Consider the following 13,050-nt stretch of genomic DNA (forward strand, 5'->3'; position numbering starts at 1 on the left):
AAATCTAAAAGACATAATCTAAAAAATGAGGATATCAGCTTTAAACGGAAACCATCTGATATTGGATATAATAGTAGCTGTGGGTGAGGGTAGAAGATTGGGCAAATTGTGAAATGTGAAGACTTAGCTCTGAAACCATCTCCACTGTGTGCCACCTGTGCCCTTCTCCCAATTCTGAAATGTCCCACAGGTGCCTCAAATTCAGCCTGCTCCAGACTAAGCACCTGCTTCCTTCCACCACCTCTAAACCTGCTCCTTCTCCTTTATCCATATTCCTGGGAATGCCACCAACTTCCTCTCTCTCACCCAAGCCCATTGCACCTTCTCTTTTGCCCTCCAATTAATCGCCAAGTACTGCTGACACTTCCTCTAAATAGCTCCTAAGTCTGTTCTCTTTTTCTTTGTCCACGCTGTCACCCTCCTCCTCAGGTCAGGGTCACCTCCCGCTTGGATGACCTCAGCAACCTTGGCCCCCTTGGTTACAGTACTTCCTGGTTCTCATATATTTTGTGCTGCAGCGAGAGTGATCGTTCTAAAACACAAAGTGGACCTTGTGATTTGCATGCTTAAAATGCTTAAAACCCTTCCCACTCCTGTTCACGTAAAGTTAGTTAACTCTTTTTTTTTTTTTTTAAAGATGGAGTCTTGCTCTGTCGCCCAGGCTGGAGCGCAGTGGCACAATCTCGGCTCTCTGCAACCTCCACCTCCTGGGTTCAAGTGATTCTCCTGCCTCAGTCTCCCAGGTAGCTGGGATTACAGGTGCCCACCACCATGTCTGGCTAATATTTGTGTTTTTAGTAGAGATGGGATTTCACCATGTTGGCCAGGCTAGTCTCAAACTCCTGACCTCAAGTCATCCACCAGCCTCGGCTTTCTAAAGTGCTGGTATTACAGTCATGAGACACTGTACCCAGGCTGAAGTTAGATAACTTTAACATGGCCTTTTTTTTTGTTTTTTGTTTTTTTTTTTTTGAGACGGAGTCTCACTCTGTCACCAAGCTGGAGTGCAATGGTGCGATCTCGGCTCATTGCAACCTCTGCCTTCCGGGTTCAAGAGATTCTCCTGTCTCAGCTTCCTGAGTAGCTGGGACTACAGGCACATGCCACCACGCCCAGCTAATTTTTGTATTTTTAGTAGAGATGGAGTTTCACCATGTTGGCCAGGCTGGTCTTGATCTCCTGACCTTGTGATCTGCCTGCCTTGGCCTCCCAAATTGCTGGGATTACAGGCGTGAGCCACTGCGCCCGGCCTAACATGGCTTTTAAGACCTCTAAGTATGTTGCCACTTTACTCCCTGACATTTTCCTCCTTGTAACCCACAGTACAACCATAATAAACTATTTTGGTTTGTTAAATGCGCCATTCCCTCTCTTCAAGATTCTCACCCGTTTCATTTCCCCTTCTAGAGCATCCTTACTCTGTTTGTCTTATCCTGAGGGCTCATTTCTGTGTATTTTTCCAAGTTTAGTTTATTCATAATTTCCTCCAGGAGGCCTCTTTAGTCTTGTTAAGATGCCCTTGCTATATGCTTCTTCCAGCAGTAATGTATACCTCTCCAGTCATCCTACATAGCATATTGTGTTATAACTGCTTGATTAAATGTCCATTTCTCCAACTAGACTGTCAGCTCTCTGAAGGCAAGGACCATGTCTGTATTGATCATCATTGAATCACCAGTGCCTAGGAGAGAGCCCAGTATATGGAAGAAAATTAACATACATGTTGAATAGAGTAAAAGAAACAATGAGTTTCTCATCTTAACCCACAGTATCCGTAATAACTGCTGGATCATTTTGTTTCACTTCACTCTTATGCAGTTATTTTAGGGGGGGCTTTCCACCCATTTCTGACCAACTCTTTCAATGGCTGCTTTTTGCCATCAGGATGACATTCAATCTTGGCATGGGCATATAAGGCTCATTAGGATCTAGTTCTCGCCTACTTTTCCAGCCTCACATCTATTCCTTTCTTTAAATAAAATCCGTGCTCTAACCACACCAGACTGGTTGGCTTTGCTTAAGGTTACCATGCTATCTGACCCCTCAGTCCCCTCTGCACTGTGACATCTGGCTTTCTACTCCTCGCTATTTATATTTCAACCCAAGGGTGCTCTTGGAAGTCCAACCTACCAAGCTTTTCTCCTACTACCAGTAACAGAATTGGGTATTGGTTTTCTGAGTGTTTCAGACCCCATTCATTTTCTCTATCATGTTTGAATTTTGGCTTTCTTCTAAGGTCATATTTTCATGAAGAGCAGGGAGAAGAATCTTACTGATCTGTGTGATCACCTGATTTAACACAGTACTTGGCACAAAAGGGCATTCAGTAAATACCTTTTGAGTTAATGATTTTCCTTTAAATGAATACAATTTTTTAAATATAGGCAATGAGAACCAAAAAAAGCAAAAGGAGTAAGCAGGCACTGATGTATATTTTTAGCCAAATTAACACAACACACTCATATAATTCTTGTGAGGATCCATATGGACACCTACTGCCAAGATGATCACCTACACTCAACCTGGGGAGGGTGGACGAGAACTGTTTACACCTTTCTTTGGCATTTATTTAGGGAGGGGTGTATCTGGTTTCAATTTAAAAATAATGCTTTTCATATATAAGCCTTCAAATCATACATGTTCATAAAATATTCATCTCAGTCTGACAGGGCCTAGGAATTTTTCAGTTCCACCATTACTGCAGACTGCTGCCACACTCCAAGACATTTGCATTATAGCGCACAAATGGGTACTATTTTTTCCTTTATTTTCATCTTGACAGGTCTGAACAGAAATAAAAATACTGACAGAATATTCTCTAAGAAGAAATGATACTTTACAGCTGACAGTTCTAGAGTAATTGGACATTAACAAAAAAACCCCAACCTGTTATTTTCTTAGAAAATTTTAGCTGCTTAGTAGACAATGAATCCACAAAAGACTGCCTGTGTTTCATAGATCATATAACCTAGACATCCCCCTTAGAGCAGTGCAGACCTCTGTAGCTCAACCTGTTTTATCTTGAAGTTACCTAGAGACCTACTAATACAATCCTCCCATGTACTTTGATCCTCACAGTGTTCAGTAATATAATCCAAATTCCTGTCGATGTTTCACAACACAAGAGAGAAGGTGGAAGACTCCCGCTTAACCACAAATGTAAATACTAAAACAAATTTAGCCACAGATTTCCTCCACCTAAATTTGGTTCTTGATGCGTGTTCAAATTCTTTTCACACACACAAACACACCCACCTATTACAATGTCTACAAATAATCCCTCCTCTGCAGGCCTAGTTTGAAACTCTAACTGGGGTTAGTCAGCATTGGCAAAGTGGTGTGCGATTTTCCCCAAGTTGCAGGATGCTAAAGTACTTCACTAGCATTACCTTTAGTGTGCCTGTGCTCCTAAGTTCCTAGAGGCAGGAGAGAGATGTAGAAGCTACCTGTCAATCTAGCGGAGGTCAGGTCAGATCACGTGTTAGAAACCAACTCCTCAGCTTCAGAAACATGTCTGAGAGAGGAGCTTGCAGGTGGAAGCAGCACGCTCCAGGGGTCTGAAGTGTCAGTGGGTGTGTTTTGCAAGATATTTATGACAGGTGAACGATAGCAGGTATTGAGATTTGGGCCCAGTGGAGGTTGAGGCTGAGGCTAACACCATAGCTAAGTATCTGTGCATGTGTGTGTGTTGGGCAATGGGTGGTGTATGTGTGTTGCATGTATGGGTGATGTATGTGTTTGGAGGGATGGTGAAGCTATTATTCCAATAGCTGGGGGAAGGAATTATAAAATATGTATAAGGATTTGTTCAAAGAAAAGCATTTTATAACATCCCCACTCTCGAGCTAGGAACAAAATGACTGGGTTAGGAGGGCAAGTGATGAGGAAACGAGGAGAGCAGAAAAAAAGCTAAACAACATGCTTCTGTCACAGAGGGCTGAGTTTTTCCCAAAGGCTCTGGATGTCTGGGGATGACAAAGTCTGACAGCTGAATTTGGGATGGGACAGGACTGAGTAAATAACTAAAGAAAGTCTTCTGGCATCTTGATCAGCCACCCCATATTGCATCTAAGACACCCTTGGCACTCACATCCTGAGCAACCCTCTGTGTATCCTTCCCTTAACTTTAAAGCTTCCTTTGCAGGGCAACCATTCAAGTTACCCTAATCTGATCAGACAGAGAACACTGAGTCAGAGACAGTTTAATTGGACAGTCAGCTCTGTAACTAGATTGTAAATTACCTGACGGTATGAACTGCATTTTAAACCTCTTTTTTGTTGCCCATTCCAGGCACAGGCTTTCAATAAATGAAGGTTCTGATTGATTTTTTTTAAAAAAAAGATACATAATAACAATTGTTATTATTATATAGTGCTTATTTTGCGACAGAAAGCATACTATATGAATGAATTTATTTCTCACACTAAGAAAATGGGGTGGTGCACAGATTACCTCTGTGTTACAGAGAAGGACACTGAAGCACAGAGAGGTTAAGTAATTTGTCCAAAGTCACAGGGCTTGTAAAGGGCAGAGTCTGTATTTAAATCCACATAGTCTGGCTGTAGCATTCATACTCAACCAATCCAATCCATAATCTTTCTTTTTATAGACGTGTGATTCTGGAAATCTTTGTGGCTTTTGTGATTTGCGGGAGGACAGAGGGCTAGAGAAATGATGAGCCTTTTTAGGAGTGAAACCTACTAATGGAAACACCACAGTCATAGCATCTTTTTATTTTTCACTGTGGCCACCCAGAGGGCGGAAAAGCAAAACAAAACAAAAATAAACTATCCTCATTTAAGAGACCATTTTGGTCTCGTATGATTTTTTTTTTTTTCCATGATTGAGTCAGCCTTGGTAGATTCAGCTTGGTCCCTGGTTTCCCACAACCTCAAATCCTGTAGAAGAATGGATTTGTTTTAGGCCAACTCATGGTTCATGCTATCCTCAGAGTAGAGCCAAGCAAAACTTCTTGTTACACAATTTATTTTGTGCCCTTTTGGGGCGGTCCCCAAATCTCTTTCAGATATGCCAGATCTGGTTCAACTTTCAGAAGCAATATCTGAGTAATGACTCCATCCTGCTCCACTCAGGGATTTTGTCTCCATGTCACACATGTGGGAAGAGGTTGTGGGGCCACAGGAGGTAGACCTATAGAAATCACCAAGTGCTCAAGGGCAAAACTGCTAGGAAAAGGATAGGATTCCAGAAAGGCAGAAAAGAAGAGAAGGGAATGATCACTAGCAACATGAGAACAGAGAATCGTCTGGGAATCGGAGAGCAGTGAGGAGCACCTGTGGAAGGGTTGATCCTGGCAAGGGAAGACCGGGGACCAGGTCAGGTCAGTGGAAAGAAAGCAAAGAGGGGAACAAGAAATGAGATCAGGGAGAGGCAGCAGCCAGGCAGCAAAGATGAAAAGCTCTAATCTGACAAGGGAAGAAGGCAGGCAGGAGGGATGTTGGGTGAAAGAATTGCTCCTAGAACAGAAGTTACACAAGGCCTCTTCTTCTGACTCTTGTGACCATTTCAGCCTTAAAATTTTCATTTCTAATCGGGCTTAGTGATGAGCCTTATCAAGCCTAATCTTCAGGAATATTATGTGCAATAACAAGAAATGGATTGGAAAATCTTCATATGGTTTCATGTGGTTATTTGTGAAAGCTGAACTTAACCAATCTCTAGCTCTCATCACAGTGAAAAACAATGGTGGCTGCAAACCACGTTTCTAGCATTCTTACTCCATACTTTCCATATTTTCAATTATTCACTCAACTGTTACCAATGGCTGCTCTGCTACCTTCTACTGGGATTCAGGATTATAAAGTGAAATAAGATATTTTCTGTCAGCAGATTGTTCACATGGGAAAAACATACACTTAAAAATAACAATGTGTTGAGAAGTACTATGACAAAGAAACTATAACAGGGATATGGAGGGACCAGAGAGGGTGTCCTCTAGCCATTTCCGTCGTATACCCCCATTTACCCCCATATACCCCCATTCCACCTGGAAAGTCTCCTTCCCAACCCTAACCCTCAACCTATATCCCTTGAAGTCCTGACCATTCCTCAAATTATAGATCAAATGCTATTTTCTCAACAAGGTAGTTCCTAATCTCAGAAGGTGGAATTAATCTTTCCATTCTGTGTGCTTCTGTAACATGTTATTTATATCTCTGGATTAAAATTTATTCTAATTAGTTCTTTTTAAAAAAACTATGTATGATGAAGGTAGATATATATATATATGGTAGATATATATAAATATCTCTATGGAGGTTTCTTAAAGTGCAGTTAGGGTCTGGTGAGGTAAAAGTTCATTTACATCAAGTAATCTACAGCCCCTTTTAAGAGGCTAAAGTGAATAGACCCTGCTGCACTCTGGCAATTGTGAAACCTTGTTTGTACATTTTCTTGTTTTGAAGAGGCATAAAAGAAATAGCCTTTAGACCTAAAATGACCCAATCATTCCTTCCAGCTCTTTCTACATTGGACAAAGAACAGGGAACAAAATAAAACAAAACAGAACAAAACAAAACTCAAATTAATCACATAATTTTTAATCTGGAAAGGACTCTCTATTTCATTTAACCCAATATCTTAATTACAAATAAAGAAACTATAGTCTGAGAAATTTAGATACTTATTCAATATTACACAGCAAGAATCAACAATAAATTTTACAACCCGTAAGTTCAAGGATCTTCCCAATAGAACCTTCCCAAAATGTAAACCAAGTAGTTTACCTTTAATAAGAAAGAAAGTGTTTTTGTTTTAAAAATGTAACAGCATTAAAATGTACAGAGAAAAAAATTCATTGAAAAGCAGTATACATTACAGAGAAATGTCTTCCCATTAGTCCATTTGTCCACAGAGAACATCATGCTTTCACAAACATCAGTGAAAATGTTTGTAGAGTTTAAAGCTTTAATTTAAAAATCTGTCCTTTATGATGTCTGGATCCTTTATCCTTCAGACATCAAATGATTCTATACAGTTAGCAATAAGAATTATTTTGAGGTTCTTCTCCAAGATATTTTAGTATGTTTGGTGGTAGTGGCCATTAACAGGTGTTCTTAACAGTTGCGGAAGTAAAATAATACATCTAGGCTCTGTTGAGAGGTACACATTCACACATGTTCTCTCCCATCATGACTTAGGCAAAGGCAGCAGGTGCACTCAAATGCGACACAGTTTACTCCATCTCAGTCCTGCTATTATTGCCAGAAGGCTTGCCTTTTCCCTGCCCTTTCCCACGTCCCCCTGCCCCCATTGTCATCCTGATAGATCTGACCTAGTCCTATAGATGCCCCAGATTGGGCATGGGGGTGCGCACACACCCACACACACCAGGTTGAAGCACTAAAATTGAATTTAAAACTTACTGGGTTCCAATGCTAAACAGGCATATGTATATATAATATGTATATATGTACATGTGTATATGTATATGTATATATAATATGTATTTATCTACCTATATATTCAAAGTGATAATCACTTAGATAAATACCACTCGCTTTTAAAAATTCTTTCATTCACTGCAGAGGATGGTCTGAAGAAACTGGCTTTCAGATAGAGACTACACCCACTGCTCTGCCATTCCCAAGGACCCCTCAGGGGCATAGAGACAGTACCTCGGTTTTGCAGCTACATAGGGGTTTAAATACAACTTCTACCACTTCCTATTTGTGTGATCTTGAGAAAATCACTTAACCTCTTTGAATAATAATTTCCTTAATTCTAAACTGAGGATGTTAATATCTACTTCATGAAGTTATGAAGACTGGAGGTATTGTACGCCAATGGGTGCTGCATGGTAGTGCTCAGTACATAATAGCTATTATGATGCAGATGATGATAAGAGGGAAGAGTTAAAGAGGAAACGGGGGACAATCATGGCCCCCATTTCCCAAATCCCTTCTATATTTCGGGATTTCTCAGCAAGGATTGGTAGAACTTGACTGCTAGCCTTTATCTGGTGAATATGAAGCTCGAGGTAGAGGAAAGAGAACTAGTAGGGGGAAGTCCCTGAATGGCTAGCATTTAATATGTTATTTTCTTGTCTTGAGCCTACACATACATACACTTAATGTCCCTTCCACTGCTGAGGAAACGGCATTTCACAGTAGTGAGTTCAGCATCTTTTGAGGAATCAAAGCCATTTTTTTTTTCTTTTTGCTTAGCAGGACCGGACTGCACAAAGCAGGGTGAAAGAATTCGCATGATCTCCATGGTGGCTAATCATATAATTTCCAGTTTCAACAGCAGGTCCCAGCTATTTGCTCCTCCGCTACCCCAGCAATTCTAGTAACTGCTATCCTATGGATCACAGAACAAATGCCCAGCTCCTTTCTACAGTCATGGGGTCAGAGCACACAGCCAACCCACTAGCAGAGCTGGTGTTATGGTTTGAGCCATCCAAAGTACAACAAGGAAGGAGGAAGCCCCAACCTACCCCGGACATGCCCTGAATGACACAGCCATTTAGGGCCTGCCTAAGATGCCATTCTGTTTGCAAACACATACTACCTGCCGTATCACTCAACAAAATAATTCCATCAGAAGGCCTGAAGGCAAATGACTAATGTTAAAAGTGGCCCATGCATCATTTCAGTGACAACTCCACAGGAGCCAATTAAACATGGAAAAGACCTGTTCTGAAGCATGCCCATCTGGCATTTCCCAAGGAGCTGTAGTCAATGGCTGAGAAAACGTATGTGATCATAACTATAAAGAAATTTCACAGCCCTCTCCTTGCTCAAAAGCATCTGGGGCCCATGAGGACAATCAACCTGGAAGACACCCAAAAGACGAGGTGAGTAAAGAAAAGCCTGCATTTGAAGCCAGCACTGCTCTTCCTTGTGCACAGAAAGCAAAGATTGGGAGTTGCATGAGGTCATATTTTCAGCCACCAAAAACAAACAAACAAAAAAACCAACCAAACCTCAAAAAAGCCCAGACGAGTCTAGGGAATGCTTGGGAGTTTGTCTGGTAGTCTATGGTGAACTTCAATTGTTATGTCTCCGAGTGAAAGAAAGGATGGGCAGTAGTCCATCCCCTGCTCCTAGGAGTGCTTTCCAGTATCACCATTGTAGGACTTGCTCAACACACCAGGTCAAACTCACTGTCCAAATATCCTTCCCTAGAACCATACAATAACCACCTTCTGAGTGGAAGGAAGAGGACACATTTAACAAATGAAGTCAAGGCATAAAACCTCCAGCAGAGAGACAGTGGCTGGAGCAGAAATGCTTTTCAAGGCTGCAGTTCTAAATCAGTCAGGCAGACACCTGTATACATACATATATAGAGAGACAAAGCTTCAAACACCACCACCTCATCACACCTAATGACTGCCTGTGATGAGAGTTTGCATTCTCTATTCTGGCTTTTCTAACAACAAAAATGTGTCTTTATACTCAGTTCTGATTCCGAACCTATTCTCTAATGCTTATCTATTTTTTGTTTTTCCAATACACAAGGTCAGATAAATGAGAAATAAAATATTTTTCAGTTTTAATTTTGATCCGGATCTAAATTATTTGTGACTTTTAATTCATTACCTTTGATTTCCCCTTCAAGTGATTTAAGTCAATGCACCCCTCACATACACAGTAAGAAGGATAATATTCTTAGATTGGGGCTAGCAAATATAAGCAAAACAAACAAACAAACAAATAAAAAACCCACAAGCAAAAACAATGATGCTTCCGTTTTCATGAGTCCTTTTACCAATGATGCAGTGTACTGAAATCTCTTTAAAGCAGTTGCTTCAGTGTTAAGTTTTTGGTTTGAAAATAAAAAGGGGTCACTGACAATTAATTTCTCAGCACAATAGAAAAGCAACCCAACCCCTTAACAACACTAAAATGGCAGAATTAAACACAGTGGGAACAAGTAGGAATAGACGAATACCTGGGATTGCCAGATTGGAAAGGGGGAGGTTGTGAAGGTGAGGGGGGAGCGAGGCCATCCAGTCGGCATTGCAGACCTCCGATGATGTCTTTGTCCCGCTGGGGTTGGGGGAGCAGATGGTCCCCATCCTGAGTTTCCTCCTAGCCTTCCTAACTGCTAGCATCCCTGTTGTTAACAAACTGGCCAGTCTCAGCCCAGTGCCACTCACTCAGTGATCATCACTTCTCGGGCTCTGTGGACGTTTCAGGGCGACGCTTGCCACGCCAGTCTTTCCAAAATGCCTTTCTGGCTGGGAGACGGGGCAAACAGATGGATCCCTACCCACTAGCACCCGCATTCCCCACTCTCCCCGGCCCAGCCTCTGCTCCACTCCCTTAATCTGCTCAGTCTCAGCTCCGTTAAACTTCTTACGTTCCCCTCTGGAGATGGGGGAAGGTAGGCCCCTACAGATAAATCTTACAGAAACTGAAAGTCCGAGGAGCAGCCACACCCCGAGCCACTCACAAGACAGGTGCCCCCCCAGTGTACAGACATGCCTGCCGGTCCATACACATGTGCGCACCCGGGCGCCCCGGCTCTAACCTGATTTATTTTTCTATATATGTCACTGGGCTGGTACACAAGCTGGGCCTGCCTGCTACTCACTCCCCCGCTTCTCTGCACAGACGCCCCCTGCCCTGTGGCTTCCTGAAAGACACACAGAAGTGCAGCCGGCGGCACCCCGACTCCCGACAGGCCCTCCCCGCACTGCCGGGCAGATTTGCCGGGCTAGGCGGCCCGTGATTGGCCGCTGGCGGAGCGCGCTCCGATTGGCCAGCGCCTTCCGGGCTGCCCCTCTGTCCCACTCCCACGCCTCCCCTGCTCCCCAGTCTCCTCCCTCCGTTACTCCTGCCTTTCTGTGTGTGTGTACGCAGACCCCGCGGCAGCTACTGCATTCGTGGAAACTTGCAGGCTTCGGCCAGTCGGTCCTCAGATAGGTCCTTTTTCCTTCAGTCCCTCACACAGTCAGCACTCAGATGTTCACACACGGAAAGGGTTACGTTTTCCGTAAATCACAGAAGCAGCAGAAATATGATTGATAAGAGGCCCAGAAAGGTGCTGTATCTCATATTTGGATGACAACATCTAGGATGGTTTGTGTTTCAGGCATTACATAATTAAGCTTCACCTGCACATCACTAGGCAGTAGTTCCGTGCAGTTATTCCCATTTTACAGAGGAGGCAATAATGAAACGTATTTGTATTGTCCTGTTGTTTAGAACCTTTTTTCAAATTCCTTGTCCCATATGCTCTTCACAGTACCCCCACCAGGCAGGGAGGGTTGCTGATATAATTCCCTTTAGTAGATGAAATGAAAGTCTGGAAGCATTCAGGGAGCTGAATGTGGTGGCACTATTGGAAATCCCATTTTGGAACGAGTCTCGCTAGTATGGAGGCTGCATACAAACTCATTTCCCTGCTTTCTGCAGTGTTCCCTACTCCTTCAAATGGTACTTTTCCGTGACGGAAAACGATGAGGCCTCTGCTGGTCTGAGGACTTTGCACATGAAAATCACAGGGACATCCTGGCAAACAGACAAATCAAGAAAAGCGCCCTGGACTTGATGGTAGGGTTCCAGAGGGCTTGATGGTAGGGTTCCGAATACTCGATGGTACTGTTCCGGAGGGCTCAGGCCAGACAGGTCCTCAGTAACTCAGGAGGACCTTATGGGAAAAGAAAGCGGTTGCCTGAGCTAAGACAAGACTGAGGGCTCATATACAGATCTGTAGGTCAGCTAACATTTAATCACCAAATGGCCCCACCTTATCTCCCGGACCCCAAAGCACCTTTCCATATACATAACTCCTGCTGCGTAGTGTCCCCTTTTGACATCTTATTAACATTTCCTTTTCCAGGTTATTCTTAACATTCATTTAAACCTGCTTTGCTACATAATATTCCCAATTTTTCTGTTTTGTTTGTTTGGTTTGGTCTGGGGGATTGTCACTTGTATGTCAAGAAGGTGTGTTATATTTTTCGTTTATCTTCTAATGCTTACAGGGCACTTCAGTATAAACATAGCATTCTTTGTTTTTAAGTATACCACAGGATATTGGGAATATGTCACCTAGGTGTTTGCATCAACAATGTTTTTGGGTTTTTTCCTCCCCCGCACTCTCCTAGAAAAATCACTCTGTGAAGTAATATCTTAAGATTTATTTTTGAAGTGACAGCTTTCAGGGCTTCCCCTTCAGCCTAAAATTTCCAAACATAAAACTTTATGGAAGTTGTCTAAGGCAAACACAACGTATTCTTTAGTCTCTACTGTGAAATGTTAATTTTAGTGCCTTTTTTCCCCTTTATTTTTCAACTGTTAACCAAAGGAATGAGTGATAGTTAGAAAGCATCAAATTTGGCTGGGCGCGGTGGCTCACGCCTGTAATCCCAGCACTTTGGGAGGCAGAGAACAGCGGATGACGGGGTCAAGATATCCAGACCATCCTGGCAAACGTGGTGAAACCCCATCACTACTAAAAATACAAAAATTAGCTGGGTGTGGTGGTGCGCACCTGTAGCCCCAGCTACTCGGGAGGCTGAGGCAGGAGAATCGCCCGAACCCAGGAAGCGGAGGTTGCAGTGAGCCGAGATCTGCCACTGCACTCCAGCTTGGCGACAGAGTGAGACTCTATCTCAAAAAAAAAAAAAAAAAAAGCATCAAATTTTAGACACTTAGCGACATCACTAAGTGAGAACTTGAAAGCAAGTAGAACCACTTCAGAATGAGATGAGTCGCACCTCTCTGAAATTGGCTTTTAAATTTACAGCTACTTGATTTGCCCAAGAAAACAATTCAAAAGAAGGGCAACACTTTTTCCACATATTCCTGAGTCAGTCCTGGGGAAAATCTAGCAAATGAAAACACAGTGTCTAGTACAGTACTTGGCATATAGCAGGTACTCAATATTTATTGGAAGGAGGGAGATGCTTGGTTAAAGCTCTTGGTAAATGTCATGCTCTGCTGGGCTCTAAGTAGTGTCTTAGAGCAGTGCTTTTCAGACATTAATATGTAAATCAATCATATTCTGATTAAATCAATTTGAGATGGACCTGATATTCTAAATATTCAACAAGCTTCTAGCTAATGCAGATA

The 13,050-nt window shown here is 42.5% G+C and overlaps 1 protein-coding gene across 2 annotated transcripts in view; it reads right to left on the reverse strand.

Annotated features, from left to right (window-relative positions):
• The window catches only part of PLCXD2 (phosphatidylinositol specific phospholipase C X domain containing 2), a 165,382-nt gene extending 154,720 nt beyond the window's left edge, over window positions 1-10,662 (reverse strand). For both annotated transcript variants that reach the window (XM_033211338.1, XM_033211337.1), the window contains exon 1: window positions 9,920-10,662. In XM_033211338.1, the coding sequence (XP_033067229.1) occupies window positions 9,920-10,082 (163 nt within the window). In that variant the 5' untranslated portion in view covers window positions 10,083-10,662. The remainder of the gene's footprint in view (window positions 1-9,919) is intronic.
• Window positions 10,663-13,050: the final 2,388 nt, after the last annotated feature.

Source organism: Trachypithecus francoisi, unplaced genomic scaffold (assembly GCF_009764315.1).
Source record: "Trachypithecus francoisi isolate TF-2019V2 unplaced genomic scaffold, Tfra_2.0 Lachesis_group0, whole genome shotgun sequence".
Taxonomy (NCBI): Eukaryota; Metazoa; Chordata; class Mammalia; order Primates; family Cercopithecidae; genus Trachypithecus; species Trachypithecus francoisi.